The sequence below is a fragment of the Pteropus vampyrus genome, unplaced genomic scaffold (assembly GCF_000151845.1).
Source record: "Pteropus vampyrus isolate Shadow unplaced genomic scaffold, Pvam_2.0 Scaffold156, whole genome shotgun sequence".
Taxonomy (NCBI): Eukaryota; Metazoa; Chordata; class Mammalia; order Chiroptera; family Pteropodidae; genus Pteropus; species Pteropus vampyrus.
Window position 1 is genome coordinate 1734565 of NW_011888937.1, and position 12980 is coordinate 1747544.

The window sequence follows — 12980 nt, forward strand, 5'->3', positions numbered from 1 at the left end:
AAAAACATTTTTACTATAACACACATACGAAAAAGTGCACAAAAACAAATATATAGCTCTATGAATTATCACAAATGAACATCTGTGGTTGAGAAGAGATCTTTGCCAACACTCCAGATACATCTATGCCCCTTTCCACTCCAATCCTTCCTCCCTTTCCTTCTTCCCAAAGATACCCATTATCTTGACTTCCAACACCATAAATAAGTTTTTAAAAACAAAAAAAATTAAAGTTTAACATATATATAGAAAAATCACACAAGTCATTAATGTATGGCTTACTGGATTCTCCTAAGGTGAATATACACATGTACCACCACTTAGGACAAAAAAAAAAGAACCAGCATCCTTCCAATTAGTATCCTTCTTCATTCTCAAGGGTAACAACTATTTTGAATTCTAACACCATAGATTAATTTTGCTTGTTTTTGAATTTTATATAAGTGGAATCTTAGAGTATATACATTTTTGTATTTGGCGTATTTCATTCAACATTATTTATTTAGATTAATTTATATTATTGTGTGTTATTGTGTTAATTTTTACTGCTGTACAATATTCTACTGTGTGATTACACCGTAGTTTATTCATCTATTCTTCTCCTGATGGACATTTGGTTTATTGGTTCTTGGCTATTACATACAATGCTGCAATAAGCATTCTCAAACGTCTTTGGGTATACATGTGCACTCCATTTTGTGTATATTCCTAGGAGTGGAACTGCTGTTTGACAGAGTATGTGCATGTTTAACTTTTTCTAATGTGAAAATGTTTTCCAAAGTGATGACACCATTCCACACTTCCACCAGTAGTAGATGAGAGTACATGTTTTTCTATATCTTTGCTAACACCTGGTAAATGTATAGTGGTATTTCATCGAAGTTTTAAATTGTTTCCCCTTTTCATAGGTTTATTTATTGGCCATTTGGTTATTCCCTTTTATATCTCTCCTCCTTCTCCCCTTTCTTCTATTGGGTCACCTACTCATCTTTTTCTTTTTGATTTCTAAGTGTTCTCTTTTTATTGTCACCACAGTTTTGCCTTTTCCAGGATGACGTATAGTTGGAATCATACAGTATATAAACCTTTCGGATTGGTTTCTTTCACTTAGTAATATGCGTTCAAAGTTCCTTTGTGTCTTTTCATGGCTCGATAGCTCCTTTCTTTTTAGCACTGACTAATACTTTATTGTACCTCAGTTTATTTACACATTCACCTACTGAAGGGCATCTTGGTTGCTTTCAAGTTTTGGCAGTTATGAATTAAGCTGCTATAAACATCCGTGTGCAGATTTTTTTGTGGATATAAGTTTTCAACTCCTTGGATAAATACTAGGGAGTGTGATTGCTAGACAGAATGATAACAGTGTGTTTAGTTTTTAAAGAAAACACCAAAGTGTCTTCAAAGTGGCTATACCATTTTGCATTTCCACCAGCAATGAATGAGAGTTCTCGTTGTTATTATATGTTAATACCATCGGTTTTTATGTCTTGTTACCTTGCTCAATCCATTAAAAAAATTTTAAAATACCTTTAGCAGAGTAAAAGAATGTCCTATTTCTGGTTTTATCTTTCTAAGAAATGATTTCCAGATTCTTAGTTTACTAGGACATTTTTTTTCCATGAACCATGTTGAATTTTAACAACTGCCTTTTCTGTATCTGTTGAGATAGTTTTCTCCTTTACTTAAAGGAGTTTTCTCCCTTAATCTTTTAAAGAGGTGAATTACATTAATTTATTTTCAATATTTTAACCATCCTTGCATTTCTGGAATAAACCCAGAATTCTGGGGAGATTTTAAATAATGAATTCAATTAAAAAATATTGGTCTATTTAGATACTGTAATCATTCTTATTAGTTTTTTTTAAGTTGTGTTTTTTGAGAAATTTTTCCATTTCATTAAACTTTTAAAATTCATTGGTGGAGCTTTTTAAAAAAATAATATGCTCTTGTAATCATTTTAATGTCCCTGATTTGTAGTGATAGTCTCTTATTCATACATGATATGTTTTTTTTTGTTTGTTTTTTGGATCTCCTCTCAATCTCTCTCAGCAATTTCAGCTAGGATTTATGTTTTACTAAACTTAAAAAAAAAAAACAAAACTTCTAGTCTTTTAGATCTTATCTATTTTATTAATTTCTGCTCTTTTTTCCTTTTATTAGAGTTTGATCTTTAACTTTTAGATTGCCTTTTGTCTAAGAACACACACATTCAAACCTGTAAACTTCCCTCTCATACTAGCTTAGGTGCATTTGACAAGTTTTGATATATTTTCACCATTATTCTGCTTAGTGTATTTTGAATTTCCATTTCCATTTCATCTTTGCCTGAAAATGGCTTAATCTTAGTTTCATTTTCAAAGGAATTTTTGACAAATAAAATTTTACATAGATAGTAGTTACTTTTAGTACTTTGAATATACGTCTTCTGGCTTTCATTGTTTCTGCAGAGAAATCAGTCGACAGCAATCTTGTATCTTTGAAGGTAATCTGTTTTTAAAATATTTTATTTGTTTTTGTCTTTTCTGCAGTTTACTGTGATGGGTCTAGATAGATTTTTTTTTTTGGTATATCATGCTTGGGATTGGTCGAGTTTATTTAATCCGAGGATTGATTTTTTTTGTCAGTTTTGGAAAATTCTCAGCCATTATTTATTGAAATACTACTTTGCACTCTTCTCTGTCTCTTATTCTCTTCTGCCTTTTCCCTTGTTTAGTTTCTGCATGCTTTTTACTCATCGAATTGATCTACTGAATTCTTAATTTTAGGAATATCTTTCAGTTCTAGGAGTTTATGTTTAAAGAATTCCAGTTTTCTGCAATTTTTGCAATCTTTCATTTCTTTGAACATTTTAAATGTTATTTAAAAATCAGTCTCATGTATTTATTACCAGGAGACCCTCTACCCTGTTCCTGTTGCATATTGTTTTTCTTATTTTTTAAACATCTTTTTCTGGTCTTCTCATGTATCTGTTTTTATTTTATTTTGTGTCTAGGATTTTGTGTTCCTCCAGGCAAAATTTATATCTTCTTAGAGTCAGCTAGAGATACTAGTAATCACAAGTCACCTTAACCTCTTCAACAAGTAGTCTATATCTTACTTGGTCTTATGACTTGATGCATCTCTTTAGAGTGTTAACCCATAGTAATGGGGGTTTACCAGCTTCCTCTGTAGTTGGCTCTCAGCTCCAATTTTGTCACTTTTATCCCATTAATCACTCAAAAGTTCTGTTCAGCTTCTCAGCATCTTTGACTCTTCTTCTGATGCCTCTCCCTGAGTGTGGGCTCACTGTGCTGGGTTTTCTTCTTATCTTGAATATTCCTCACTACTTTATTTGTTCTCCAAACATTTAAGCATTTAAAAACATATACTTTGTCCAGAGTTTTTAGCTGTTCTTAGTGGAAATATTAGTCTGAGTTCTTAGTTTGACATAACTGGAACCAGAAATCCATAAATATGAGTAAATTTAATACTAAGTGCCTCATTACTACAACTCACTTGTTTTTGATATGTAATATTATTTTTGTCATTTACTTCCACTTATTGAAAATTTTGCATTATGATTTCCCTTTAACAGATGAGTTGTTCAGAAGAGCAATTAAAAAAATTCCAGATATTAAAAAGTTCTTTTAAGATTGATTTCTAAGATTTATTGTGGTCAGAGAATAAGTTTGTCTTCTTTTTGAAATATATGTCTTTCTTAGCACATGGTTAATTCTTATCAAAGTTCCGTGCATACTTGAAGATTTTGCATTTGTTCTATTTGTCAAGTGTAAAGATCAAGGTTGTTAATTACACTATCAATTTAATTGGCTGAATATTTTATATTCTTACCAATTTGTAACTTTTCGTGTTTCACAGTAGTTTCTATGAGAGATGTGTTAAAATTTCCACATTAATGCTGATTTACCAATTTCACCTTACCTCAAAATTTCTTGTTTTTGCTTTATATATTTCAAACTTTGTGCATTGTGTACCATTTTACAATTGGTGTTTCCTGTTTGTGGGTTTTCTGTATATCATAAAATTTTCCTTTTTATCTCCAATATGTACATTTTTGCCTTATATTTTATTTTGTGATATGCACTGGAACTGTTAACAGCTTTCTTTTGTTTAGTATTTGCATAGTGTATCTTTTGCATCTCTTTATTTTCTACCTCCGGGTCCTATTTTTGTGTTGTAAACTAAGTAGCATATAGTTTAATGATTTTTTGAAAATCCTATTTGATCATTTTTATCTTTGCGCAGGTGACACATTTACATTTATTTAGGTATTTGGATGAATTAGTACTCTTTGGTTTGACCTCTTGATTTACTATGTTTTATCTTCGAATTTATTTTTCTTCTTTCCTATCTAATGTTAGGTTAGAATATTGCACTATACATTTTTTGTCTTTCTGCTGGTTTGGAAGCTATCGATTATCTATTATTTTAATGCTGTCCCTTAAAATTCCAACATGTCCATTCAACCACAAAACTTTCTAAGGCAATACAATTATTCTGTACTTCTTTTTTCCTGTTGAATACAGCAAGAACTTAGCATATATTAACTGTTAATATCCTTCCCCATTTTCTGATTGTTATCTTGAATTCTTTTGCCTTTAATAGTTGCTGTAAAATATTTAAGACATACGAAAGCTAAAGCTAATATAATAAGTATCCATGTACCCACAACCCAGCTTAAGAAATAAAATATCATCTACATAATCTGAACCTGCAGTGTGCCTCTCCCTATTCACTTCTCTCTCATTACTCAACCTTCACTTTCCAAGGTCACTGCTATCCAGGATTTAATATAATTTACCTACCTTTCTTTATACTGCTATTATAAAAATATGAATTTCTAAATAACATGTTTTAAAATTTTGCACATTTTATCGTACTTCTCCAATATTATATACCTTTTCTGCAACTTTTTGCTCAATATTAGTTTGTATGACTCATCCATATTAATATACATAGTTACAGTATATTCATTTGAAAGGCTATATTGTATTGTATTCAATTTTATGAATATATCGTAATTTATATAATCATTTTCTAGATGGAAATTTTGGTTGTTTCCAGTGTTTTTGGTTATTATAAACAATGTTTTTTACAAATGTTCTTGACATGGCTCCTTACACATATGTGACTGATTTTGTTCTAGGATGCAAATTCAGTAGGGAATTGTTGGCATATAGGGGATGCCATCTTCAACTTCTATATACTGTCAATTACTCTTCAAAGTGATTTTAACCAATTTTTCATTCCCAAGTGCAATATGAATGTTTCCATAGTTCTATTATTTTTGCCACCATTTTGCAATTTGATTGGTATAAAATGACATTTTCTTATGGTTTTAATTTGCTGTTTCTTAACTACTAGGAAGGTCATACATCTTTTCATATGTTTATCAGGCATTTAGGTTTCCTTTTCTGAGAATTTATTCTTCATATTTTTGTCTTTATTCATATTGGATTGTTTTCTTTTTCTTACTAATTCACTGGAGTTCTTAATAGTTTTGTATACTAATTATTAGTTAGGACTTCAGAACCAATGGCGAATGTCTAAGACCATCTGATGGTTAAATTTATGTGTCAGTTTGATCGGGTCACACGGTTTCCAGACATTTAGCCAAACACAATTCTGGGTGAGTCTGTGAGAGTGATTTCGGATAAGGTTAACATTTGAATTAGTAGACAGTAAGTCAGATTGCCCTCTTTAATGTGGATGGGCCCTACCAATCAACTGAAGACCTGAATAGGACAAAAAGACCAAATAAGAGGGACTCCTTCTGCCTGATTGTTTGAGCTGGAGCATTGGTCTTTTCAGGTGTTTGGATTCAGACAGAAACATTGGCTCTCCTTGGGTCTTGAGCCTGCTGGCTTTCAGATTGGAAGTTATACCACCAGTTCTGGTTTTCAGGCCTTTGGACTTGGACTGGAACTACACCTTGGCTCTCCCGGGATTCCAGCTTGCTGACTGCAGATTTTGGGGCTTCTCAGCCTCCATAATTATGTAAACCAATTGTTTTTTATATTTTATATATATGTAATATATGTACTATAGTATATACATATTACACACACATGTACACACACACAGACACTCACAATTGGCTCTGTTTCTTGGGAGAAGGCTGACTAAAACAGACTACGAATTCCAAATGAACAGATGGGATCCATCATTTTATAATCCCTAATCCAGGGACGAGGCCAGACCAGTCATCTCATGCAGTGGCCTGTCGGAGCTGGAGATTACCTTGTAGATATGAGACTCCCCTACTCTCCCCTGCCACCTAGTGGTCTTGTGCACTTTCCTACCCATCGGGACATCATCTTGAGGAGAATCAGGGCAAGAAGGAGAAGTCAGGAATACTGACCTTTTATGAGAAAGAAATCAAATCAGCTTACCCTAGAGACATTTAAATCAGAAGAAAATATAATAATGTAAATGCGTAAGTTTAAACTTTCTCCTTACCTATATTACCCAGCAGAATAGATGTTCATGAGAAAGACGAGATTAATAACACGACATAAAGAGCTATGGATTTCTTTTTGAACATTTGAGCATACAGAGTAAACTATAGTCCTTTTATAGTTGCATTAAAAAATGTCTTAAATAACAAATAAGTTTTAATCACTAGATTATTATACTTTAACATTTTAAATGATCTCCACTTTCTCAAATGAAGTTTATATCTGCTTTTATGATTTCAAAATATTTTCAATTATAGTTGACATATAATATTATATTAATTTCAGGTGTATAACACAGTGATTAGACATTTATATAACTTATGAAATGATCACCCTGATAAATCCAGTACCCATCTGACACTGTACATAGTTATTATAATACTACTGACTATATTCTACATGATATACTCTATAATCCCCTAACTATTTTATAACTACCAGTTTGTACCTCTTAATCCCTTTCCCTTCACCCACCCTGCCCTTGCAATCTGAGAATCATCAAAATGCTCTCTGTATCTACGAGCTTGTTTCTATTGTTTGTTTGTTTATCCTGTTTTCTAGATTCCACTGTCTTTCTCTGTCTGACTTACTCCACTCAGCACAATACCCTCTAGGTCCATCTATGTTGTAGCAGTTGGCAAGATTTCAATTTTTTATGGCTGAGTAATATTCCATTGTTTATATATATATATATATCAACTCTTCTTTATCCATTCATCTCTTGATGAACACCCAGGTAACCTCCATATCTTGGTTATTGTAAATAATGCTGCAATGAACATATGAATTCACATGTCTCTTCAAAGTAGTGTTTTGAATTTCTTCAGATAAATATCCAGAAGTAGGATCACTGGATCCTTATTTGTCTCTTGTTATAGCCTTTGTTTTAAAATCTATTTTGTTTGGCATAAGTATTGCTACCTTAGCTTTTTTGTTTGTTTCCATTTTCATGCAACATCTTTTTATTTTATCCTTTTACTTTCAGTATGTGTGTGTCTTTTGATCTGAAGTGAGTCTCTTGTAGGCAGCATATATAAGGGTCTTATTTTCTTTCTTTTTTAAAAATTTATTTTATTATTAGTTTCAAGTATATAGTACATTGGTAAAACATTTATATACTTTATAAAACGATCTCCCTAATTGCTCTTTCTCTCCTCTGGCTCTCCACCTAGCCATTACATTAATGCTAACTGCATTCCCTATGCTGTGCTCCCCATCCCTATGACCATCTATCAACTATTAATTTGTACTTCTTTAACCCTTCTCTTATCCAGTTAGTCACCCTATCTCTTGATTGGAGAATTTAATCCATTTACAGTGAAAGTAACTGTTGCTAGATATGTAGTTATTACCATTTTATTATTCATATTTTTGATGTTTTTTCTTTTTTCTTCTTTTTCTCAAAGAAGTCCCTCTAACATTTCCTTTAATACTGGATTAATGATGGTAAACTCCTTTAGCTTTTTCTTGTCTGGGAATCTCTTTATCTGTCCTTTTATTCTCAATGATAGCTTTGCCGAGTAGAGTAATTATCATAGGTCCTTGCTTTTTATCCCTTTAAATAATTTATGCCAATCCCTTTTGGCTTGCAACATTTCTGTTGAGAAATCAGCTGACAGTTTCATGAGAGTTCCCTTGTAAGTAACTAACTGTTTTACTCTTGCTGCTTTTAAGATTCTCTTTTTGTCTTTAACCTTTGAAATTTTAATTATGATATGTCTTGGTGTGGGCCTCTTTAGAGTCATCTTGTTTGAAAATCTCTGCACTTCCTGGGCTTGTATGTCTATTTCCTTCACCAGGTTACAGAAGTTTTCTGTCATTATTTCTTGAAATAAGTTTTCAATTCCTTGCTCTCTCTTCTCCTTCTGGTATCCCTATGATGTGAATGTTGGTATGCTTGATACTGTCCCAGAAACTCCTTAAACTATCCTAACTTTTTTGGATTATTTTTCCTTGTTGCTGTTCCAATGGGGTGTTTTCTGCTACCTTATCTTCTAAATCACTGATTCGATCCTCTGCTTCATCTAATCTATTTTTCATTCCTCCTAAAGTATTCTTCATTTCTGATTGGTTCTTGTTTATGTTTTCTATTTCTGCTTTTCTGTCTTCTATCTTTTTGTTGAAGTTCTCACTGAGTTCCTCTACTCTTCTCATAAGTTCATTGAGCATCCTTACAACAAGTGTTTTGAACTCTGCATCTGGTAGATTGTTTGTCTCCATTTTGTTTAGTTCTTTTTCTGGAGCTTTGTTCTGTTCTTTCATTTGGGACATGTTTCTTTGTTTTCTCATTCTGGCTGCCTACTTGTGTTTGCTTCTATGTAATAGATAGAGCTGTTATGTCTCCTGGTCTTACTAGACTAGGCTTATGTAGTAGGTGTGCTGTGGGGTCCAGTGCAGTCTTCCCCAATCGCCTAAGGTGGATGCTCCAGGAATGTGCCTTGTATGGGTTGTGTGTGCCCTCCTGTTGTAGTTGAACCTTGGTGTTTGCTCATCAGTGGGAGGCTTTGACCTTCAGGCTGGTTGGTTATGATGATTGGCTGTGACCGGTGGAGGAGCTGTTGTGCAGGGCCTTACCCTATAGAGTGGGATCCACTCTAGTGCCTGCCTTGTCCACCCTTTGATTGTGTTATCCTCAGATGTGACCCCAGGTAGTGCTCTGTCTCAGACTGAAGCTAGCTACTGGGCGTGCAGGCAGGGGCTTCCTGAAGGGGTGTGCCTCAGGCCAAGCTCAGCTGTAGCCTGTGCCCTGCTGGGGCCACCTGACATGAGTCACCAAGCAATTGGCAGTAGGCAGCCATGTGCACTGTGCTTTGAAGTGCCTTCAGAGATGAAGCCGCAAATTGAGGCTGGCTGCCACTAGTGTCAGGCTTGGGGCTACTCAGCAATAGAGATGGGGCACGCTGAGGCCAGATGCTGCTTGTTTAGGCTTTGTGGATCTTTGAGAGATTTTAGGAAAGTTTGCATTATGAGCCAAGACTGGCCATTTGTGTGGAAATCCCCTGGAAGTGGCTTGAGTGGGCCTGTAAGTTTGACTTACCAAGGTGGGTGAACAGTGTTTTGCTGGAGACTCAGATATAGCACCCACCTGGGTCTGCAAGCTGGGCGGGGGAGGGCTCAACAAAGGAACAATGTCCTCTGCCAGCACTTCTGTCTGGGAGAAAGCCACCCCTCTGGCCCTCGTCCTGAAGCCATACAACTCCGTTCCTCCCCGTATGTGTCTGGCAATGTTCGAAATGCTGCCCCAGCACTGGAACTCAGAGCAAGAGAACCCATCACTAAGTAAATCCATAGGCGGGTCTTTTAAGAGGAGCACTTTGGCTTCCTCTAGACTTCCTCCTTATTCAGCCACAATCTCTGCTGGTTTTTACAGCCAGAAGTTGTGGGGACCTCTCTGGAATCCTGGGCTGGGGAGCTTGGTGTAGGGCTGGGACCCCTTGCTCCTCAGGGGACACCTCTGCAGCTAAGATATTTCTTCTGATTCTCCACTGCCACATGCAGGAGTGGGACAAGCCCATTTCATGTCACTGCCCCTCCTACCAGTCTCGAAGTGGCCTCTTCTTTGTGTCCTCAGTTGTAGGACTTCTGTTCAGTTAGACTTTAGGCAACTCCCAATGATGGGCATTCTTTAGTTTAGTTGTAATTTCAATGTGGTTGTGGGAGGAGGCAAGCACAGCATTTACCTACTCTGCCATCTTGACTGGAACTCAGAGTTGGCATTTATGATTTTTGACCCTATTTTAGCAACATACATAGTGAAATATTAATGTATCTTAATTTATTTAGTAAGGGATATCTGAATATAGGAATTCATGCTCCAAAGAAGGAACATAAAATACAAATTTTAACAAGAAGATGTTCACATGAGTTGATAAAATTGCACAATGTGACCTTACCGTTCTGAATATCCGCTCTCCCGGGCAAACCTCTGAAACGCGCCCATGGGATCTGAGCCTGTGCTTAAGATAAATACCAGGGGGGTGGTGCATGACATATCTTGATACAGAGTAGGCAGGTCCATAGGTGGTGTCTCTATAAAGTGTTTTCCAAGATTTTCTAATACAAAATCTGTAAGAGCAAAAACCACCTGAAAGGTGAAAAGAGAAACATTGAAAATATGTTGGTTTTGGCCTTCATAATTTTATCCTATTTCTCCTCTTTAGCTTCTCAGAGGTCGGTGCCCTATCCTTTGAACTCATTTTCTTCTGATTGGGTATGTTTCTTCCTAGAGATCAATTTGGTGGATTTGTACACCACATAACTGCTGACAGCTGTGGCTCTCATGACTTCACTGAGCAAGACGAACTATTGGATGAGAGGAAAGGCCCTCATCATTCCATCCATCTATAAACCTGCTGTTTTCCCATCCTTGTCTCCTTTTGTCTCACCCCTCTTGCATTCTCATGGACTTTACTTTCAGTCCTTTCATTATCCCTTTTGGCATTATTGATCCCTCCCTCTCTGCATGATCTTCTCATCATCATACAGTGAAGCTCTACTGTCTCCTATTCTTAAAACCAAAACAAGAGCCTTCCCTTGATTGCAGCTCTCCTTCAACTATTTCATTTCTTTGTTCCCCATTTACAAGCCAACTTCTCAGAAGAACTGACTTCATATATTGTCTCCTCATCTTCATCTCTCACTTACTCATCACCCACTTCTTGGGTACCAGCCTTAGCCCTAATCATCATACATCTGCCTGGCCATTTTCTATACCAATGTGTTTTCTTTACTGATCCTATCCTAGCCAACTTACTCCATTGATGCTCTCGTAGACTTTGTCCATCTATAGCCCATATAGGGCCTTTGTGTGCCCTTTTCAAGATACTCGGGCCAGAAAACTGTCATAATAAATATATAAACCTAATGTATAATATCGACAATATGAGTGGCTACCTTAAAGGTTGTTCAGTGCACATCCTTCACAACTGTAAGCAGCAGTTTGGCTTTAATGTTAGCCCTCCATTAGATGTTGACAACACCCTGTCCAAACAGGCCTTACTTTGTTTTTGGTGTTGGGGGAGGGAGCATCCCAACCTGGTTCAGGGACATGGTTTTGGATACCCCACTATGGCCAACTCGAGAAAAGAGATGTTCACATGCTTGTCCACTTAAGTGAGGCTATATCGTGGTGCTAACTATAAAGGTGGCATGGTCCAGAGGGACATCCCTGCAACAGGGCCAAGGGGCATTGGAGCGTTGTTTTAGCTTTGTCACTGTAACTAAGTGTCATTCCCACATAGTTTAAAAAATTATTTTTATTTAAAATATTTTTTAAAATATGAGCTATTTATTTGCTTTTTACTTTGACAAAAAGTGCTCATAGTGTTTACAATAAGCAAAGCACCAATAATTTATTTCTTGGGGGCTATTATGCAAATAAAAAAGTGGTAACACACTCATAAAATGTTTTTAAATTTAAAAAGTTTTGTAAACAAGACAATATGCTATTAATATTATATAGAGATCTAGATTTCCAGTTGCTTTATTAATCACAGATCAGAAACTTTTGGTTACATGTACAATTTCTCATGTGTATGAATTGATTCATTTTATGAAACATTTCAAATATGCACAAAATAAATTTGCATAAAACACACCTTTAGGTTAGTCTCTGGTCTACTTAATATATACCCAGAAATACATATATCCAAGAACATGGTTAAGTACATAGAATACAGAAAGGAGACATATCAGGTAAAACTATAAAGCCAAGGGTTCCTGTAGAATTAGCATGCAGTTTCCTATCTTTTGATTTAGGATAGTGCTATTTGTCTCTCCAGTGTTGTGTAAGGTTCGTACTTCTTAGGTGGAGAAAAAGGCAGTACAATAGAAGTGAATATGTATGCACGCCAGCCCACAGATCTCACCACCATTGCTAAATGGTCCTTTTCACTTTCATACTAAGTGGCTAGGAGTTCTCTGTCGTTTCCAAAAGTATATTAAAGTCTTTGTTCATATAAAAAATAATGTTACAGCTCATATCTCATTCACTCAGCACAGAGACTTCTTGGATTCTAGTTATTCTAGTCATATAAGTGAACTAAACTTGCTTTTTGATTTTGAACCCATCGCTAATGTAACAGCCTGATTAGGGAGTGCTCCCTTATGGCTGACAACACTGCTCAGCTGGTAGGAGTACAGATTTCTTGCCTTGGAATTTCTTATCAGTTCCTCAGCTCCAGTTTATGTCCCATCTGTATCTAAAATAGCCTCACTTTCAGAGTCCTTATCAGATTCCGTTCCATCTAAGATAGTCTTATTATCTTGTAGTGGTCTTAACTCTCTAGTTATTTTGAGGTCTTTATGTTCTCCCCTGTACCATGCTCTTGTAGGTTCCTAGATAGTATCCACTGACCTGCTTCTCAAGTTCTTTCCATACCACATGGTTTAAACTGATCAACTTCTCTTTGTGATCCTTCTGGAATTTTGATGTTTTATTCTCATCAAGATCTTAATGGCAATAGTGGCAAGAATTTGCTGTGGAAGTGCTTCAGATTTCTCATGTATCTATGATCTAGA

The 12980-nt window shown here is 35.6% G+C and overlaps 1 protein-coding gene across 1 annotated transcript in view; it reads right to left on the minus strand.

Annotated features, from left to right (window-relative positions):
- The window catches only part of DNAH6 (dynein axonemal heavy chain 6), a 262220-nt gene that overhangs the window by 62730 nt on the left and 186510 nt on the right, over window positions 1-12980 (minus strand). Inside the window, exon 62 of the mRNA XM_023536421.1 lies at window positions 10355-10545. Coding sequence (XP_023392189.1) covers window positions 10355-10545 — 191 coding nt within the window. The remainder of the gene's footprint in view (window positions 1-10354; window positions 10546-12980) is intronic.